Here is a 21,552-nt window from a genome sequence, read left to right as displayed (position 1 = left end):
TCTTGAGGAGAATATTTCTGATTCAATTAGTGGAAATATAACCCAGAACACAATGTTCACATCAATACACTTTATTGTACCTTAAAATAGATCATGTAGTTCCATCACCCTTACTAGATTCCTAGAGATCATTCTGTCGCTGTTAAAGCTGGAGAATGTGGTCCTCAGGGAGCAAAATGCCATCAGTATAACGGATATGGAATGATATTGAAAACATCATGCATAGCTGGCATCATGCACAGCTGGCTGATGAGCGTACACTGGACAATTCAGTTTGAATTTAATCCTGTGGTGTCTTTTCCATGGGAAGATAAAGAGACACTTAAATGTGGTCCCAGAGCTAACATTTATATTATTGAGAGTGATATTTTCAAGCATAAAACAGAGACTAGGTCTAAGATCTCTCTTGTTAAACTTTAAGGTCTGTGTTTCTTGGTGAAAGGGGTAGAAAGAAAGTTTGAAACTGCCCCCTGAATGAAATAAACCAAGACCAACAAGTAAACCAATCATTTATTCAAAAGTGATAACTTGCTGTCAGGGAAATGTCTCTCAAGTAGCACTAAGAAATTCTGGTTGGGGCTCTATGATGGCCATTAGCTACATAAAGATGAATGTCTTCCTTTTCATATGCACACTTACCTAACAATGATTCACTGTGCTTTCACAGTCACAGAAAGAGTGCATCAGTGATAGGAACCTTGACAATGACCCCACCAGCCTCATTACCTTGTAGTAGGGCATGAGGAGGGCACAGATGGCACAGTGGGGCTCCATTCTGCCCAGGGCTGCATTATACTCCTGCTCAGCCACAAAGTTGGGAGCTTTTGTCTGCCAAAGGTGGACCAGAGGCTTTGCCCAAGACTCCGTTTCTTCCACTTCCTCCTCAATTAATGGAACCTCAGGTAATTCTTAAGAAACAGGGCATGAAAACACAGTGAGTATGAGACCCAGGGTAAAACAGCTCTGGTTATAAAAGAAGCAAACATTCCAAAGTATCTGTGATATTAATGTCAGACAGGAAACCTATTTTATCTTTCAAATAGATTCAGAAAGAAGAGGAACAAAAGTTTCCTTTTCATCCTCTTCATCTTCAAGGACTAGATCAGATATGATGGCCAGACAACCACCCTCCTTTTGACAACAGCTTCTTCCATGCCAGGAATAACTAACCTGTTCAGTTCCCTCCTTTCGACTACACTACTTCCGTAATTCTACTGCTACCAGAACACCTCCCACGGTAAGAGTTTATATGTGTGAGATAATCCCCAGGCAGTACAGGCATCTGCTATCCCAATAGCTGGCTTACCAATATTTTTAATTTCCTCACCTAACATAGTGCATGGTTATATATAAATTTATTAATTAGAGGACTTCATTTAATTATCTTTGGGCTTAAGAATTCATGACAAATAACATCTGCAGAGCATCTATCATATTCCAAGCAATATACTGCCATTACATGGATATAAAAGACAATCGCCATGTCAAAACTTATTTGTTCAGTATGATGTCCCCAGAGGGTCAAATTTCTTAAGTATGTGCATCTGTTAACATAAAAGGGACAGAAATACACTCCATGAGAATACCATTTTAGAAAAATGTTATACAAGGGAGAAAAATACAGAAAGACCTAACAGGTTAAGAGAAAAAAATTCTTCACGCCAATAGCAGAGGACGGTGTATCAGAACAGGTGGGAGCAGCCATAGCTCTGCCCGGTATGTAGTGTCTCGAGCTGTGGCACACTATAATTCCTCATCAGTAGCTTACACAGGCTTAAGAATAAATATTGTGGACAATGTCATCAATTCCCAAGCATGGGTGTTCCTATGAACTAATGTGCACCAGCCCTGGAATTGTTGACTTACCTATTTTAGAAAAAGTCAAAAGAGATTTGCTCAGATGAAAAAATAAGAAGGGCTCATGAGGCTGAAAATAACTCTAAAGAAGTTAACTAAAGCAAAAAGGAGCATTCCTGCTTCCATGTTGGTGGTATTATTATTATTGCTAATTGATTACAATGGAAAATGCTTAGTAATCAGGCAGGGACAGTGGTTTGAAAACACAACAAAAGGTAACAACCTTTGCCTATCTGGATTTGCAATGCAGTAATCTTACCCTAAACATAAACTGCGTCCACCTCAGTTTCCCTACAATAATATTAGAATACTTACTACAAAGACTAAGATTTGAAAAATTAAAGATAGGAGTGAAAAGTTAATCGGGAATTTGAAATAATATTAAACCTATAGCCTATAGGCCAATATCTCCCACATATGTACTAAAAATGGATCTAACAGAAAAGAAATCCGAGTTTGAGTAGCTGTTGCTACCACTGACATACAATAAATTCATCCTATCACTTACTTTATTATAAAAGATTAAAATACATGCTACAGATGATGTCCTTATCCCTTTAGTTAGTCATAAGTTAATGTGAAGAGTTGTCAAAATATTTTTAGGGATGGAAGAAATAGCATTTAATTCCTAAAAGCCTAGCAATAATGAAAAAGAAGTAGTGAAAAAGGACAATTCCTAACAATGGACAGAGAGCCAGGACTACAGCAAGACAGGACCTATGGAAGCCTATGTAAATTGAGCTTCTCCTCGAACCCTCTCAACACTGAGCTGGTAGAGGACCAAGGTCTACAGCCGTCCTCCAAAGAAAACGCTGTACTCTGGCCCAAGATCATCTGTCTTCTGTTTGGGTGATCCCCACACTAGAGTATGCACTGAATACAGTAAGTATGTAATACCATACATTTAAAAAAGCACAGCAGCAACACTGTGCAACACCAAGTTCAGGGAACTGTCAGTCCAGAGACCTGAATTTAAATTATAAACCCTTTGAGAAAACTGGATAAATGCCCCCCCCCCCAAAAAAAAAAAAAAAAAAAAACTAGACCACCTTCTTATGCCAAATACTAGACTAAACTCAAAATACTCCAGCCAGTGTGGCACAGTGGTTGAGTGTCAAACCAGCAATCAAAAGGTCCTGGTCAGGGCATGTGCCTGGATTTCAGGCTCAATCTCCAGTAGGGGAAATGCAGGAGGCAGCCATTTGATGATGTTTCTCTCTAATTAATATTTCTAACTCTCCATCCCTCCCTCCCTCTTTCTCTCTCTCTAGAAATCAATAAAAACACATTTTCTAAAAAGAGACTAAACATAAAATGGATTAAAGATTTAAACATTATACATAAAACTCCTAGAAGAAAACATTTTTCTTAGTAATAGTTTTTTTTATATATATCATCAGGCAAGGGGAATAAAAATATAAACAAATGGGATTACAACAAACTAAAAAGCTTTTGCATCAAAACTAAAAGGAAACCTACAGAATGGAAAAAGATATTTTCCAATGATAGATCCAATAAGAGGTTCCAAAATTTATAAAGAACTCAGACAACTCAAGACAAAAAAGAAAAAAAAAATGTAATTAAGAAACGGGCAGAGGACCTGAACAGACACTTCTCCAAAGAGGACATACAAATGGCAAACCCTATATAATAAAAGCCTAATGTGCAAATCGACCGAAGGGTGGAACAACCAGTAGAACTACGGCAGAACGACAGGTCACTATGACACCATGGAGTAGATGCTCAAAGCAGGAGCTACCCCTAGCCTGCAGGCCCCAAGCCAACTAAGGTGGGTGCCAGGGGGCCCCCCAATCGCTTCTCTGGTCGGGCAGGGCCAGCAGGCGGGTGGTGCCAGGCTGGCCAAGGCAGAAGATCCCCAATAACCCTGCCGGTTGCCCCACAGATCGGCCCTGATCGCTGGCCAGCCCTAGAACCCTACCTTGCACGAATTGCATGCACCGGGCCCCTAGTAGACATATAAAGCAATGCTCAAGGTCACTAATCATTAGAAAAATGCAAATTAAAACCACAATGAGCTATTACTTCACACTTGTCAGAATGGCTATCTTCAGGAAACCAACAAACAACAAGAGATGAAAGTGAAAACATTAGCAGCATAAAATTCCTTTCTTTCCCAACTGTATTCTCAACAAAAATAAAAGAAGAATTAATAGTATAACATCAGTTCTCAAGATAAGGAGTTTATGGACTCTAGGAGACAAACACACATAATTTCACAGGGTCGTATGTATGGTCAAAAATACTTTTATGATAATATAAAGCTGTCAACATTTGTAATGTGTGATACAGAGCAATTGAGGGTAAAACTATGCCTTCACTTGAATCAAGGCAGTGGCACCAACGCAGTCAAGTAGTATATTCAACTACCTTGTTGTGTGTGGTTGTGTGTGTGGTTTTGTGTGTGTGTGTGTGTGTGTGTGTGTGTGTGTGTGTGTGTTTGGGAGATAGGGAGGGAGTATGGAGGGGGGACAGTTTTGTTTTTCCATCTCCATGTGAATTACCTTCCTGCACTCTGAAGTCCCAAACCACAATCCTTTTCTCCTAAGCACAAAATGGCATATAAATCCCTCAACTGCCCCATTTGTCCTTGGGTCTCATATCCTAATGGATCCCCTATGCGTACATATATATCAACTTTGCTTATTTTTCTGCAAATATGGATGTTAATTTGATTAATGTCCTCTGTAATAGTATCCCCAAAAAAAGTACCCACTTAAAAAGATATAATTATGGCATGGCCACATTATACCAGCATTAGAAAGGGCGCTTTTGAAGAATATTAATGAAGTATAACATTTCCTCGGCAGTAAAAATGATAACACCATCTATCTTTAGAAACTGTAAATACGTGTTTTATGTAACATATAATATTAAGTAAAAATAAATATTAACTTAGAGAAAAAAATCAGAACATAAGACTGTATATAGAGAATGATTTCAATTCTATAAAAAAAAATATATTTAAAAGTCTGGAATAAAGGACAGGGGTGTTGTAAGTTTTTATAATTATGAAAATACTAGAGGCCCAGTGCATGACATTCATACACTGTGGGGGTGGGGGTGGGGGGTGGGGTGTCCCCTCAGCTTGGCCTGCACCCTCTCGCAGTCCGGGACCCCTTGGGGGATGTCCGCCAGCTGGCCCAGGCTGCACTTGCCAGCTGTGAGCAGAAGCCAGGCTCGGTGCTCTCCAGGGCTGCCATGGAGGTGGGAGAGGCTCCCGCCACCACTGCAAGCCCACCAGCCACAAGCCCGGCTTCTGGCTGAGCAACACTCCCCCGGGGAGTGCACTGACCACCAGGGAACAGGTCCTGCATTGAGCACCTGCCCTCTGGTAGTCCGTGTGCATCAGAGCGACCAGTCCTTCCGCCCTTCAGTCAATTTGCGTATTAGGGTTTTATTATATAGAGTATAATATTTAAAGTTTGGAAAAAAAATGTGTTCAGAATAATATGAGGTAGGTTTTATTCATATTTATTCACTTCTCAGTACAAGATTTTTGGACAAATTTTACTTACTCAATGTAAGTGGATTTCTCAATAGAAAAACATTTGGGTGATTGTGGAAGGGCTGCTGCCAGGACTTGCTGGTGGAGCCTGGCAGATGGGGAAAGCCATCAACTCTGCTACAGTACAATTTCCCTTTACCAGTCACCACAATGATTTTGCTGCTGAGGTTAGGTTCCAGTGAAGTGTTTTGGCTGGTATAGCACTATTCTCTGCTATGAAGAACACAGCAGCATCTGTTATCTTTCAGGTACTTGAACAAAATCTCAGCCCTGGGAAGCATTATATATGATTTCAAATGTCCTAGAGAAAATTGGGGATGGAGGGAAGAGGGCAAGAATGAATTACTCAAAAAAAGCAAAGAAATTCAAATTTGGGAACTTTATTGTCCCCATACAATTACATAATCTGTCGTCAAGCTGTATTTCAATGATTTTTTAAAACCCTGAATTTCAAAGGTTTGTAAAGGTATGTTCAAAAATACAAAAGGAAAAAAAAAACATATCAAGTACAAAATAAAATAAAACATCACAGGGCTTTTTGCATATGATTTTACTAGGAAGTGGTGACATTAGGGGAAGTGGTGACATTACAGCACACCCTTTCTAATTTCCTATTACAAAACAATGCCCTGATACCTGTACCTCTGAGGGTTGGGGGGGTTTCACTGATAACTTTAGCATTATCAATGTTGCTTAAATTTCTTAAAGAATGTTCACTCATATTTCACCAATGTGTGTTTTCTTACAATACACATGGACAACAACAAGGAATACTGCAGATGATCTACTATTGCAACAGAGATGGCTGGTTCTTATCAGACATTTATACCTGCTCACTTCAGCTTCTTTTATCAGTACTGAGCCATTATTTGGGTTGCTAGTGTGATAAAGTAAGAAAGAGTGCAAACCTAGGAATGAGACGTAATTTAAGCCTGTTATCTACCAATTGCCAGACTTGTGACCTTGAACAAGTGAATTAATGTCTCTGAGCTTCAGTTTCCTCAGCAGTAAAAATGATAACAACATCTATCTTTAGAACCTATAAATAACAAATGCTAATAATATGTACAGTAGGAAGAAAGCAGCAATGGTGAATTTCCATATCTCAGTGGGGATGGGGAAAAGAAAACTTCTAACAGAAAGTTGGCATATCTTTAGAAAACTTGATGACAACATGACATCAAAAGGAACTTATTCTAATCATCAAATCAAAGGTAAGTGAAGAAAGAGTGGGCATATACAACTCACGTTATGTTAAGCAATATGACAGATCCTGGAAATAAAGTCTCCTGCCTTCAATGAGTTCAAAATTTCCTATGGGAGAAACCTCCAGTTTCTTAAACTATTTCATTAATAGCATCTATAATACAAAGTAAAGTTCTTGTCATCTACGTAAAGGACAGCAGGGTCCTTAGACATATTGGCCCCAAAACTAAAAGAAGTTATCATCAGTTAGATCATACAAAACAGCTGTAAGGAGAAAGAAAAAACCCCATACAGGGCAGCCATGATGCCAACTACTACAGAAACAAGGGTATAGACTAGCCCATAGAGAAAATGTACAGAAAGAAGAAAAGGAAAGGCAGCAAATGTCCATTTTGTCATTCCACATCCAAAATCATCTAGTGGTCCCATCAGCTATCCCTCTTGCTGTTCTTCAAACATGCCACACTTATTAGCTCTTTGGGGCTTCTGTACTCACTGTCCTCTCCCAGAGATTCTTACCCCCAGATTCATGATAACTCACTTAAAGACATTATTATATATACTAAAAGGGTAATATGCAAATTGACCCTAATGGCAGAACAACCGGTCACTATGACGTGCACTGACCACCAGGGGGCAGATGCTTAATGCAGGAGCTGCCACCTGTTAGTTGGTGCGCTCCCACAGGGGGAGCTCTGCTCATCCACAAGCCGGACTGATGGCTGCAAGTGCATCAGCGGTGGTTGGAACGGGCCTAAGCCAGCAGGTGGATGGGCCTAAGCCAGCAGGTGGACATCCCCCGAGGACTCCCAGACTGCGAGAGGGCGCAGGCTGGGCTGAGCCCCCGACCCCCAAGTGCACGATTTTTTGTGCCCTGGGCCTCTAATAAAGTATATTTTCTCAAGAAAAGACATCGGCAACTATGAAAATATTTTAATAATATTCAAAATGTTCACATACTAGTACTACTGAAAACCTTTTCTCCTTAAGTTTTTACTCTTTTTGATTAGCACAACAAAACTCCCTACACTTTCTTGAAAATGGTTCCCCAAAACAGAACATTAGCAGTAAACAACAGACATCAGTGTAGAATTTAGAAGTCCATTTGACATATATAAAATGAAGTTATGTAATCATTTCCCAAAAACTGGGAACCTAAGATCCAAAAGGAGAATATGAATAAAACAACACTTTATACAATTAAAATGATGGTAAAGTAAGCCACTCACTATCTGGGAGCCTATAAATGGCACTTAACCCACACACCTACCTCCCACAAAGTGAAAAGCCTATGACAGTGGTCCCCAAATGTCAGCCTACAGAACATTTCCAGTTTTCAATAGTCAGAGGCAAAATATGGAAAATGAAGATTATAAAGTAAATTTTAAAACCTAAGAAAACTTAGCAAACTTTGCATGCTTATTTTTTATATTCACTGTTAGTTCCAATGCCAAACAAAAGGTGGAAATAGAAATGGAGAAAATTTGGTACAAAATAAAGGATAATTCAATGCCCTGTAGGGTTAAGACATCTTTATCTCCTAGGAAAGGGAGTTGTGTACAAGTTTGAGAAAATGTAAAACAATACATTTGAGTTAAATAGTACAAAATTATAGTTTTGTAGAAAAAAAAAATCAAACATTACCAATTTCATCTGATTCAACCAATGCAATAATTTATTTTTCTCAAGATCTCAAGAATAGAATGAACCACACATTTACAGTATCAAAAGCTGTTCCTGTTCCTCAGTTGTTTCCTTCAAGATTTTAAGAGCAATAATGCACACGTGAATTTAAAAGAGTCTGAGTCTTAGCTATCATTTTACAATCCCAACGCTCTCAGCACATTCAGACCTAACACTTTATGCCAACCACATTTAGAAAAGTTTCAAGAAGATTCTGAAAAGTATAGAAAGCAATCATATAAGTTTAAAACCTAACATTTTTCCCTCTAATTCAATCAAACCCTTATGAAGCCACTAGCAAAATAAAAGAAAGGTGTTTTTAATTTTTATCCCCTATTTTACATTAAAAGTCAATGCCACTGGAGCTCCCAATATAATTTATGGATAAAGAGAGAAATAAGCTAAACTGAGAATGCCAATTACTACTCAACTGAGTGCTAGATAAAATAGCCATAACATCTGAATGCCAAAAACATCTAATGTTTTATTGTTTATTGTTAATGCAGGAAAACATTTGCTCTGATCTATCAACAAACATTCCAAGCCAATCTACTTAGTAATCTGCTGAAGTTGCTGTTTTAAACAAACAGAAAATATAACTGTGCTTAAACAAACAGAAAATGTAACTGTGCTCATTCTGAAAGTATGATATTACCTCGAGTTCATAAGAATTGATACAAAAAGAGATCATTTTATAAAAATTAATAACATTTGGAGCATGACATGCAACAGTCATAAAACAGCATTTGTTTTCAAAATTGGCACAGAACAGAAGTTTTGCGGAAGGGAAACACTGTTGATTAGGGATGTTCCTATACTTCATTATTTTGTTTTTCAATGAAGTCTAAATGAGGCATGAAGACTATATAGTATCCTCTCCTATTGTAATTTCAAAGAATAAAAGACCTTTAGAGTTTGAATGGAACTTTGGGATCATAATAATCCAACCATTTCACCATACAAAGGAGTAAACATCTGATGAGCCTTAGAGATTCCATGATTTAGCTCTCCAAGGAGCAGCCATTAACAGCCAAGGAGAGACCAGAGGCAGGCAGGTCTCAGGTTACCTACCATAAAAAGAGTCAAATGCCCATTACCATCCAGCAAAACAAATAAATGTGTGCTTTTAATATTTAAAATGAAAATTTAATTTCATTTAATACTTAAAATGACATTTGTAAAGTTTGAATCAATAAACGACACTATTATTACATTTGGTCAACATATCCTTAATGAAACCTTGAAGTAAAACAAATAAAATGAAGACCAACAAATCTATACCAATTCTCTTAGAAAGGAATGCTATAAGCATGCCAGGGGCAGGTGGGCATAATCCTCCCCAAAATATCTATCTACCAAAAGTAACATGAAAGAGCCATTCTAAATAATGTCCCTTGTGTGAGGAGTAAGTGAAAAGTGCCCAGGAGTCAGCTTGTGCACCAGAAAAAAGCACTTACAGTGACTATTGACACAGGGTAAATTTCATAAAATACTACAGGAAAACAAAAATCTCCAACAAAATGAAATCAGTGGGTAGTTCTAGGTTTTGGAATATACACTCAGGGCTGGTTTAGTATTCAACTGCATCATAAACATGAGAGCTTTAATAAAAGGAGTGTGAAACAGAGAAAACCACTGGGAAAGTAATCAAACTGTGTCAGACTTGATTTCCATCTCTTCCATCTTTGTATTTAAATATTTAATCCATTACTAAATGAATTATAATATTAATAAAGACAAACTGTCCAAAAAACTAAATTGCTGTTACATAGCCTGAAATATTCTCCTAATCAAACTCTGAAGGCATGCAAACATTACAGAGATAGGGATCAGGATCCAAGCTGTCTTTAATTTCAAAGAGATGCTTAACAGCTCATTACAGTGTTGCACTTGCTGAATTGATGAGTTATAAAAAGTTATCCAGACAGCGGTCAGATTACAGAAAATCAGAACCATAACCAAGGTTTTAATCTGAACCTTGTTAAGTTTCAAACTTGTTGGTGGATCACCTCTGCACTTGGGTGAATGCAGTACGAATGGGTACCTGCATCTTTCAACCTTTCTGTATAATTATTCAAAAAAATCATAAAATTATAGTTGAAAAGTAACAAATAAAAATTTAGTCTAATGGTGATCAGCTCAGCATATGACCACAAGTTATTTCAGGATAGCTGAAGTGCCAAAAATCCAATCATGAACCTGTAAGTTAGGAACCCTGATAATTAACGACCAGTCCTCATATTTTACACAAAAGGAAACTGAAGTCAGAGAGAGGACTTGTCCAAAGGCAAAAAAAAACTTATAAGGGACAAAACTAAGACTCCAGTCAGAGAGTTTACTGTCTATGAGTCAGATTCCTCTTCCAAGTGGATTCAAAAAGATTTGTCAACTGTTTCTGCTAGATGCCCTGGAGGTTTTCATAGGCAGTATCCACTTTTACTTTAAATTTCTGACTTGGGAATAAGAAAATATAAATGTGACACCAGTCTTACGATTAAGAACTATTTGGGGCCGAAACCGGTTTGGCTCAGTGGATAGAGTGTTGGCCTGCGGACTGAAGGGTCCAGGGTTCGATTCCGGTCAAGGGCATGTACCTTGGTTGCGGACACATCCCCAGTAGGGAGTGTGTAAGAGACAGCTGATCAATGGTTCTCTCTCATAGATGTTTCTAACTCTCTATCCCTCTCTCTTCCTCTCTGTAGAAAATCAATGAAATATAAAATAAAATAAAAAGAACTATTAGGATAACTTTCTCGTCTTATCCTATCTCCTGTCCTCACACAAGCCCAAACCCAGGCATCAAGTCCAATTGTCCTCTGCCTGAGCCTAGGTCAGCTGGGGTTTGGTTTTTCTCTAGTACATCCTTAACTAAGGATACAGGCTTGTAAGAGTCCAGCTTTGTGTGTCTGAGGGACCTATGAGGTCTCAGCTCTAATTTTCCTATGTCCACTCCAGTCCTGGTGCATTTCCCCCAAAGAGCCATTGCATTAGCTCTTCCTTCCAATCTGGATGTCATTTCTCTCAGAATCTCCTTTGGAGTTCCCTCATTGCTTTGAGAGCTCAGCTATTACCCTCCTCCTGTGCTTTGCCACATATGAGGTATAAGAGGATATGGAAGTACTGCTTGTAGCTTCTTACTCAAGATGGTGTTCATAAATTTAAAAGATTCAAGTTAAAAATCCTGAAAACCTCACAAGCCTACCTTCGTCACTAGTTGTCTGCTGCTTCACCAGAGTCATGGGGGATCTTGCTGGAGGCTTGCTCAGTGGATGGCGCCAACTTTTAGCTGTTTTGGTTTCTCCCTCTATTCTCTGGTTACAAAACAAAAAATGGGGGAGAAACACAAACAGTTAAAAACTTGTTTTAAACAAAACAATTATTTATAACAATTTAATTATGAAGAACTCTTGTACTTTTTTTACCTCCTAGAAAGTCATCCCTTTTATTAAAAAAAAAAAAAAATGTAAACCTTTAAGTAAAAAAATAGGAATCCATTCTATTAGTTATTTTACCAAAACATCCATTAACTATCCTTCTGCTTCATATTAAAATACTATCTGTATGTAGCCAGCAATAAATTTAGCAGTTAGCAAGTTTTCCAACATTCTTTAAAATTAACTTAAATTTAGGGTTATATTTTCATAACAATATAGGAATGTGGCACTTGGTCACATCCATGCTGGTCAAATGAGAATATATAGCATATTATTTTGCTTTCTATTCACACAAAACCACACTGTCAAATTGAGCCCATACACTTCCTTTCATTCAGACATGAATCATCACTTCTCTGAGGATTAAACACGAAATCAAAAGTGGGTGTTTTTTTTTGCCAATATGATAAATTACTGTCAACTTAAAATCACTTACCTTTTCTTTTGCTTGTGGTTTTTAGAGAGAATAAAAGGGAGGGGGATGGGGAGAAGAAAAACATCGACATGAGAGAGACACATCTATTGGTTGCCTTTCTAGCACTCTGACGGGGGCCAAGGAATGAACCTGCAAGCCAGTACATGCTCTTGACCAGGAATCGAACTCTCGACCCCTTTTGGCTTGAGCTGATGCTCTAACTACTGAGCAACATAGGCCAGGGCTGAAATCACTTAAATTTTCTAGAATATCTGGGTTCTGTAAACTACATTTTCTTTTCAAGGGTAGAGAAAAAAAGACTATGTGCACCCTGACATCTTTCAGACAGAACCCACTTGCAAGCTTTCTTGCCCATTCAATCCAAAAAAAGAAAAAGGTAGGGAGACTCCCAGAGAGAGTTTGAAATTACTAGGTTTATATCAACAGTTCACTGGGGAAAAAAGGACTCTCAGAAATTTTCCTGTTAGCTAAAACAGCAATGGCCAAAAGTGGAGAAACTACCCTGGCATCTGACAGCAAAACAGGATTTGCTGAAAAAACATGTGAGCACGTTCTAATCAAAGCTATGAGAAGGAAAAGTGAAACAGGATGAGTTTTATCTGCTGTTTAGGAAATTATAACTTAGTCAACAACAAAAATTTATTAAGCCCTTACTATAGGCCACACTGTTGTAAAATCAGGGTTACAAAAGAAAAAGTACTCCAGCCCTTGCTTTCAAGGAGTGTGCTCTATAGAAGGAAAAGAGCAGACAATAAGTAAAAAGTAAATCTCTATCAGGTACTACTAAGCAAAGACGAAGTAAAGAAAAAATAAAGTAGAACAAAGAAATGGAAAGAGCTAGGGCTGGGCTATTTCCCACAGGTCAACGGAGAAGGCCTTTCAGATGAGACAATGGAGTGAACCCTTGAGTGCAGTGAAGGAGCGATGCACTCAGGTCTCTGAGGAAAGAGTATGTTGATCAGCAGGATAACAGGTAAAGTGGTAACATATTTGGTATATTCCATGGAGCCCAATTATAGAGAGAGACATAATGTTCAAAAATTAACCTAGTATTGCTTGAGATTTACTAAAGCTGATTACTACCAGAATACACATAGTATTACACTTGATAGGAAGAAACACTGCTCAAAACTATATAAACATAAGATGGATCTGTATTACTTAGAGGGGCTGTCTGATACTACGGAATGAGAAAAGGGTATGGCTCAGTTGGTTGAGTGTCACCTACGGAGGGGCTGCCAGTTCGATTCCCAGTCAAGGCACATACCCAGTTTGCAGGTTCAATCCCTGGTTGGGGTGTGGACAGGAAGCAACCTATACTTGTTTGTCTCTCATATGCCTCTCTCTCTCTCTCTCTCTCTCTCTCTCTCTCTCTCTCTCTCTCTCTCTCATAAATAAAACATTTTTAAAGTAATATATAATCACAAATAAAATGAATAAAATGATAAAGGTTATTAGGTCAAATTAGAAAAATGTATGTATATATTATTTAAATTTTTAAACTTTTTATAAGTAAAATATTCCAAGTGGATTTCCTTATCTAATCTCCCTCGCTACTCAAAGATATAAAAAGGACTGTGATGATTGAAATGAAAAGGAGGAATGAAGAAGTGAGTCTGTTCAGGGATTCACTCTATCAGCTCCCACAATTGAAGCTTTCCTTACTCATCCACTTGAATTCCTACATCAAGTTATACAGGTCAAAGAGGTTAATGAATTCTGATGATTACTATACACAATCAGAGTGTGTGATTGCCTGATCTACTCACAACCTTATGGTCACAGTAACAGTTTATGCTGAAACCACATGACATTAAAATCACATGAGAACATATGAGAAACAGGGCAATCCTATGCAAACAGATAGAATGGGGAGCTTGGTAATCAAGAGGGGTATGAGTTTTCCAAAAGGTAAATGGCCTGTTTCTGGTAGTGGGCAGGGCCAGAAAGGTCAGCCTGGCCATGGAATCAGAGTCCGTGAGGAACGTATCAGAGGGAGGTGTGACAGGGAAGATTATTGTTAAAACAGAGGCTATGGGACCTATAAGAATTAACTGTTGACAAGAGGAGATCAAAGCCTTGAAGGTAACGCATCTCCAGTCTGGTAAAAATTGCAGGTAATAGAATCACTCTGTAGCTTGACTGTGTCAATGTCAACATACTGTGATATCTTAGTATAGCTTTCCAAGAAGTCACTATTTGGGAAAACTAACTACAGTGGTGCCTCACACAACGAACTTAATTCGTTCCAGGAGCAAGTTTGTTATGCGAAAAGTTCGTTATGTGAAACGTGTTTTCCCATAACAATACATGTTAAAAAAAATAATTCGTTCTGTAGCATAAAATATGCTATGACATAAAAAAAGATAAATTTTTTGTTATTATTTTTATTTAGATACATCTAAAAACATAATTTTAAAAAAAAAAAACACACATTTTTTTAATTTTAAGACAGACTAAGTAGAGTCTACCGAATCTTGCATATCTTCATCCATTTTCTGCTTTTTGGCCGATGGTTTCATGAAAAACCTGTCCAAAGTCGTTTGTTTTTCTCTTTTCTCCAACATCTGCCGGAAATAACGGACAAGAGTATCGGAGTAAAGATCGTTGATCCTGTTTGCTTCAGCTGAATCCGGATAGTGGGCATTGGTAAACTCCTGAACTGCTTTCCATTTGACCAGGATGTTCTTGATGTCAGCAGTTGGGATTGGTTGATTGTTTGATTGTTGCTCCTCGTTATCAGATGACGCTTCCCTTTGAGCATTGTCCTGTTGCTGGACCAGAAGTGCTTGGAGCTCTTCAGTTGTCAGCTCTTCTTCGTGTTCCTCAATAAGCTCCTCTACATCCTCTTCCTCTACCTCTAATTCCAACCTTTGGGCCACTGTGATGATGTCCTTCACCACTTCTGTGTCATCAACTACTGCTTCTTCCTGGGTCCACGAAGGCACAAGCATCTTCCAAGCAGAAATGAGGGTCCTTTGTGACACTTCTTCCCAGGCCTTCTGTATAAGTCGTATTGCCATAAGGACATCAAATTTCTCCTTCCAAAACTTTCGGACAGTCATATTGTCTCCACCAAACTCGCATTCTTCAAACACCTTATTAAAGAGGGCTCTAGTGTAGAGTTTTTTAAAGTTCGCAATAACTTGCTGATCCATTGGCTGGAGAATGGATGTGGTGTTTGGTGGCAAATACTGCACCTTGATAAAAGGGTAATTTTCCTGCAATATTTCCTCTAGGTCTTTTGGGTGAGAAGGGGCATTGTCAAGTATCAGAAGGGCTTTGAGCGGCAGTTCTTTTTCCAGCAAGAATTTCTTCACGGCAGGAGCAAAGGTTTCCAGAATCCATTTGTTGAAGATAACTTGGGTCACCCAGGCTTTTTGATTGGACTTCCAATGGACGGGCAGTTTGGACTTAATAACGTTATTTTTCTTGAAAATTCTTGGATTTTCAGAGTGATAAACCAATAGAGGTTTGATCTTGAGGTCTCCGCTGGCCTTAGACGAAAACATAAGGGTAAGTCTGTCCTTCATGGCTTTGTGTCCTGGCAATTTCTTCTCCTCTTTTGTAATGAAGGTTCTGCTTGGCATTCTTTTCCAGAAAAGACCCGTTTCATCGGCATTGAACACTTGTTGTGGGCAGTATCCTTCATCCTTAATACATTTTTGAAAGTTAATAGAGAACTTTCCTGCTTCTTTCTTGTCAGCACTGCCAGCCTCACCATGCATAGTAACGCTGTGGATTCCACACCTTTTCTTAAATCTAAAAAACCACCCCCTGCTGGCTTTGAATTCTTCTTCATTATCTTGATTGCTGCTACTTCCAGGGACGTTTTTCTTTAGATCGTCATAAATTCTCTTGGCTTTGTGACAGATAATATCTTGGGTTGTTACGTCACCTTTCACCTGCCTGTCCTTAATCCAAATCACTAATAGCCTCTCCATTTCCTCGTGGATTGAAGACCTATGTTTTTCATGAAATAGTTTTGATACTCCTTTGGCTACTTTGGCTGATTTGATTGCATCCTTATTTGTCAAAATGGTGAAAATGGTGGTCTTGCTGAGGCCAAACTCTTTGACGAGGTCACACTGTTTTACCCCACATTTACTCCTTCTAATTATTTCCTGTTTCATTTCAACAGAAATCACCTTCCTGCTTTTTTTAGAAGCCATGATATAAAAAAAATATTGAGTTTACGCCGAGACCGGTTTGGCTCAATGGATAGAGTGTCGGCTTGGGGACTGAAGGGACCCGGGTTCGATTCCGGTCAAGGGCATGTACCTTGGTTGCGGGCATATCCCCAGTAGGGGACATGCAAGAGGCAGCTGATCGATGACTCTCTCTCATCGATGTTTCTAGCTTTCTATCTCTCTCCCTTCCTCTCTGTACAAAATCAATAAAATATATTTAAAAAAAAAAAAAAAAAAAATATTGAGTTTAACTTAAAAGGACGACTGCCGTGATACGTGCGTGATTTAATTCGCAATGAAGAACGATTGCCGCGATACATGCTTAAGTTAAGCGCAGTGACTAACGACTGCCTGCAGTGCCTGCGCGGAAGGATGCAATACATCGGCAGCGATCGTGGAAGCTCGGGCGAAGCAGTCGTGGAAGCTCGGGCAAAGCGGTCGTGGAAGCTCGGGCGACTTCGTTGTGTGAAACGAAGTTCGTTGTATGAATCATGAAATGAAGTTCGTTGTGTGCAGTGTTCGCTGTGCGAGGCGTTCTTTATGCGAGGCACCACTGTACATAGGAGCTTTCTGTACTATCCTATCTAATAAAAGAGTAATATGCAAATTGACCATCACTCCAATACACAAGATGGCTACTCCCATTGGTCAAAGATGGCTGCCCCCATGTAGACACAAGATGGCCACCACAAGATGGCCAGCAGGAGAGGGCAGTTGGGAGGGGCCAAGCCTGCAAGGGAGGGCAGTTGTGGGGAATCAGACCAGCAGGGGAGGGGAGTTAGGGGTGACCAAACCATCAGAGGAGGTGAGTTGGGGGCAACCATGCCTGCAGGAAAGGGCAGTTGGGAGGGACCCAGGCCGAAAGGGGAGAACAGTTGGAGGGGACCAGGTCTGCAGGGAAGGGCATTTAGGGGTGACCAGGCCTGCTGGGAAGGGTAGTTAGGGGCAAACAGCCTGGCAGGGGAGTGGTTAGGCATCAATCAGGCTGGCAGGGGAGTATTAGGGGGTGATCAGGCTGGCTGGCAGAAGTGGTTAGGGGCAATCAGGAAGGCAGGCAGGTGAACAGTTGGGAGCCAGCAGTCCTGGATTGTGAAAGGGATGCCCAACTGCCTGTTTAGGCCCAATAGGACAAATTTTGTGCATAGGGCCTCTAGTTTTTTATAACTACATATGAATGTATAATTATCTCAAAATAAAGAGTTTAATTTTAGAATAATTTAAAAATAAAATTAAGGGCCGGGACCGGTTTGGCTCGGTGGATAGAGCATCGGCCTGCGGACTGAAAGGTCCCAGGTTCAATTCCGGTCAGGGAAGGTACCTTGGTTGCGGGCACATCCCCAGTGTGGGGGGTGCAGGAGGTAGCTGGTCAATATTTCTTTCTCAACGACGTTTCTAACTCTCTGTCCCTCTCAATTCTTCTCTGTGTAAAATCAATAAAATATATTAAAAAAAAAAAATTAAGGTTCAAGATGTGGTAAAAATTTTTATGCTTTCTGAATTATCACCGTGTGAGCCAAAGCTCCCAGAAGGCTTACCTCCCAATCATGGAAGAAAATACGATGAAGACCCATACACTGTGAAATGTTATTTCTGGCCTACAGCAAGATTCAGATGCACAGCAAAGCTTTCAGAAAATCCTCTCATCACACAATAAATACAGTAAAAACAGACATTGCCACATACACTGGGGACTTTGAAATCATTCCTCTCTCCACTGGGGACCGCTGGGAATTCCCCAGGTTCAAGGACACTCACATGGCTTTCCACATTGCTGCCCTCTTCTTCTATCAACAATCTGTTACTTGCAGGCACTGAGGAGCACAACTCTGGTAACTTTGGCCATGGATGCTTGGGTGGGTCTGATTCCTCGGGGGTCAAATGGCCAATAGATATAGAATCAGCAGTTTCTCTGGTGTTTGGAGATGGAATTATGGCATAGGCTTGGTCATCCTTAGTTTTTATTTCCTCCTTCACTGATGTACTTAAGCAGCTGTTTCCTGAGGAATAAAATAAAAGACTTAATAAATCTTGCATTGGGTTAATAGTGAGTACAACTGTTAAACTATTCTCAGCTAACTTTCTATCTTCCAACTTTCCCTGTACTAGTAAACTTCCACAGACAAGGGTAGAAAAGGTCACAGCCTTCATAGTTCTTAAGGTGAGACCTTGGAATTTGGCAAAAGAATATACTTAATGACAAAATAAGGAATTAAAAAGAGGTTTTGCCGAAACCGGTTTGGCTCAGTGGAGAGAGCGTTGGCCTGCAGACTGAAAGGCCCCGGGTTTGATTCCGGTTAAGGGCATGTACCTGGGTTGCGGGCACATCCCCAGTAGGGGGTGTGCAGGAGGCAGCTGATCGATGATTCTCTCTCATCAGTGTTTCTAATTCTCTATCCCTCTCCTTTCTTCTCTGTAAATAATCAATAAAAACATATTTAGCCGAAATTGGTTTGGTTCAGTGGTAGAGCGTCAGTCTGCGGACTGAAAGGTCCCAGGTTTGATTCCAGTCAAGGGCATGTACATTGGTTGGGGGATGTAGGGGGTGTGCAAGAGGCAGCTGGTCGATGTTTCTCTCTCATCGATGTTTCTAGCTCTCTATCCCTCTCTCCTCCTCTCTGTAAAAAATCAATAAAAATATATTTTCTTAAAAAAACACATTTTAAAAAAAGAGGTTTTACTACAGACAAAAGCCAGGACGACAACAATAATTATCTAAAGCAATTTGAAATATTTCTAAAAATAAGAATTATATCCTACCTAATAAAAGAATAATATGCAAATTAACCATCACTCTGCCCCACAAGCCACACCCACCAGCCAATCAGAGCAAGTATGCAAATAAACCCAACCAAGATGGCTACAGCCACAGAGAGCAGGAGGGAGGCGTTTCCCCGGCAACCGAGGAAGCCAAGCTTTCTGCCTGCCCTTGCAGGCCTAAGTCTCCACTCAAGGCTACAAAGTTTCAATTATAGAAGGTGAATAAATCCAAACAGAAACAGCTGCCACCACTGAGCGAGCAGGAGGCCTGGCTCCGCTCCAGGCTACAAAGTTTCAATTGTAGAAAATAAATATATTCCAGATACCAGGGCCTCTGCTTGGGTGTGTGGCCGGGCATGGCCAGCCTGCAAACTATCAAAGGACCCTGTTTCAGGTTGCCCCATGCCCCAAAGGAACCCACACCCTGATCTGGGACATCCTTAAGAGCAAACCAGCTGGCCCCACCAGTGCACCAGGCCTCTATCCTATCTAATGAAAGAGTAATATGCAGATTGACCATCACTCCAACACACAATATGGCTGCCCCCATGTGCTCAAAGATCCTGCCCCTATGTGGACACAAGATGGCCAGCAGGGGTGGGCAGTTGGGAGGGACCAGGCCTGCAAGGGAGGACAGTTGAAGGCGATCAACCCTGCAGGGAAGGGCAGTTAGGGTGACCAGGCCGGCAGAAGAGGGAAATTGGGGGCAAACAGGCTGGCAGGGGAGCAGTTAGACATCAATCAGGCTGTCATGGGAGTGGTTAGGGGGTGATCAGGCTGGCAGGCAGAAGTGGTTAGGGGCAATCAGGAATGCAGGCAGGTGAGCAGTTGGGAGCCAGCAGTCCTGGATTGTGAGAGGGATGTCCAACTGCCCGTTTAGGCCCGAGCCCAGCAGTCGGACATCCCTCGAGGGGTCCCAGATTGGAGAGGGTGCAGGCTGGGCAGAGAGGCAACCCCCACCCCTGCCCCCGTGCACAAATTTCATGCACCAGGCCTCTAGTTCTAATAAATGATGCTAAAAGATGCTATTGAGGAAACATTCCAGTTAGAGGATGTATGTAAAGAGCACATATAAGGCTGAGAAGATACAGTAAAAGTTATTTCCTACACTAATGCTGTATCATACAATGATCATAAGCACTTCTCCACTGCCTTCTCTATTCACCCTTCTCCGTCCCTTACACACACTCACGCGTTATTTCACCTGTCACATGCTAGCTGTGGTGCTGAACCTAGCCACATCTTCTACTGTTCTGCCAGGTCCCTAAACCTGGAGGTTAAAATGTGCAATAAATGTATGCCCTTGGCCTAAATAACCCAGTAATTAAACTATGATAACAGACTCTAAAGAAATAGCCATATGTATTGCATAACCATCTTCTCGGCACTGCCTGCTGCTGTTCCCTTCTCTGCCTTCTCCACCTTCCTACCTCCTATCCATTTATCTCAATTCAATTCAATACCACCTGCTCCAAGAAACAGTGCCAGTCCAGCCTACTGTTCCTTTAGGGTCTTTCTCTGGTACACCAGCAACATTCTATGCAATCTCTAACATAGCACTTACTGCACTGGCTCTCCACTAAAGTATAAACTCACTGAAGAAAAGTCTATGATTTAAACTCTATTAATAAAGATATTTCAAGAGCCAAAGGTAATGGGCATGGAGAAGCAGCTGAAGGTCAGATGAATCAAGATTATGATAAGGACATTTTTTACACTAGAAGTGGAATATGAATAAAAAAGAAAGAAGTGGGGATAAGACCTAAGCTTCACAAGACAAGGTCAAGTCTCTATCCACTGAGCCAAACTAGCTAGGGCATTTTAGAATCTTTTTTTATTTAACCACACAGGACCTGCAGGCTGTATGTCTCACAGTTTCACTCCATGTACCAGGGGTGCTCCTGACCTTTACAGCAATTCCTTGGCTTCCTGACTGAATTACCCCATAACTCTAGAAGGCTTCTTGGTTAAGCTATGTGGAAAAGTGAGATATCTGTCCCAGTGAACATAGATCAAAGGCATGAGATCATCAACTACCTACAAGTTATATGTGAAACAATCAGCCAGCTTCTTACCTGAGAGCCCGATATTATCTGATAGATTCTGGTTCAGCTGCATCCTGCTAGCAGAGGCCACTCCCTCTGAAGGTGCTTCCATGTTCTCCAGCTTCACTGCTGCTTCTGGCTGTTCACAGAGGTAGTCTGGGTCTGGGTCAGGGGTAGGGCCCTGTGCCCCATCGACTGCCGCTGACACTTCCTCATCCTCCTCATTCTTAGGCCGCTTAGAGTGAGAACTAGTGCACTGGAAGCTATTAACAAGAGAAGCTGTGGTCAGAGCAACGTTTGCAAAGAAGAGGATAAAACATACCAATGCAAATGTTATTTTCACTTACTGAAAGAAGAAAAAAATTGATAGTTTTTTTAAAATTATTGTGCAGAGATTATCTTCCCAATTAAAAGATTA

The 21,552-nt window shown here is 40.3% G+C and overlaps 1 protein-coding gene across 4 annotated transcripts in view; it reads right to left on the bottom strand.

Moving 5' to 3' along the window:
* KDM4C (lysine demethylase 4C) overlaps positions 1 to 21,552 on the bottom strand; it is a 276,437-nt gene that overhangs the window by 116,078 nt on the left and 138,807 nt on the right. For 2 of the 4 annotated variants that reach the window (XM_084899580.1, XM_084899581.1), the window contains 4 exons: positions 21,165 to 21,397; positions 18,016 to 18,329; positions 11,475 to 11,583; positions 727 to 908 (listed from right to left, as the gene is read on the bottom strand). In XM_084899580.1, coding sequence (XP_084755706.1) covers positions 727 to 908; positions 11,475 to 11,583; positions 18,016 to 18,329; positions 21,165 to 21,397 — 838 coding nt within the window. Of the gene's footprint in view, positions 1 to 726; positions 909 to 5,409; positions 5,685 to 11,474; positions 11,584 to 18,015; positions 18,330 to 21,164; positions 21,398 to 21,552 lie in introns of those variants that run through there. The other 2 variants (XM_084899582.1, XM_084899583.1) reach the window with 2 other exon arrangements.

Source organism: Pipistrellus hanaki, assembly GCF_964339955.1.
Source record: "Pipistrellus hanaki genome assembly, chromosome: 11".
Classification (NCBI taxonomy): Eukaryota; Metazoa; Chordata; class Mammalia; order Chiroptera; family Vespertilionidae; genus Pipistrellus; species Pipistrellus hanaki.
Note: the sequence above shows the minus strand (reverse complement) of the source record. Positions and strands in the feature narration are given on the sequence as shown.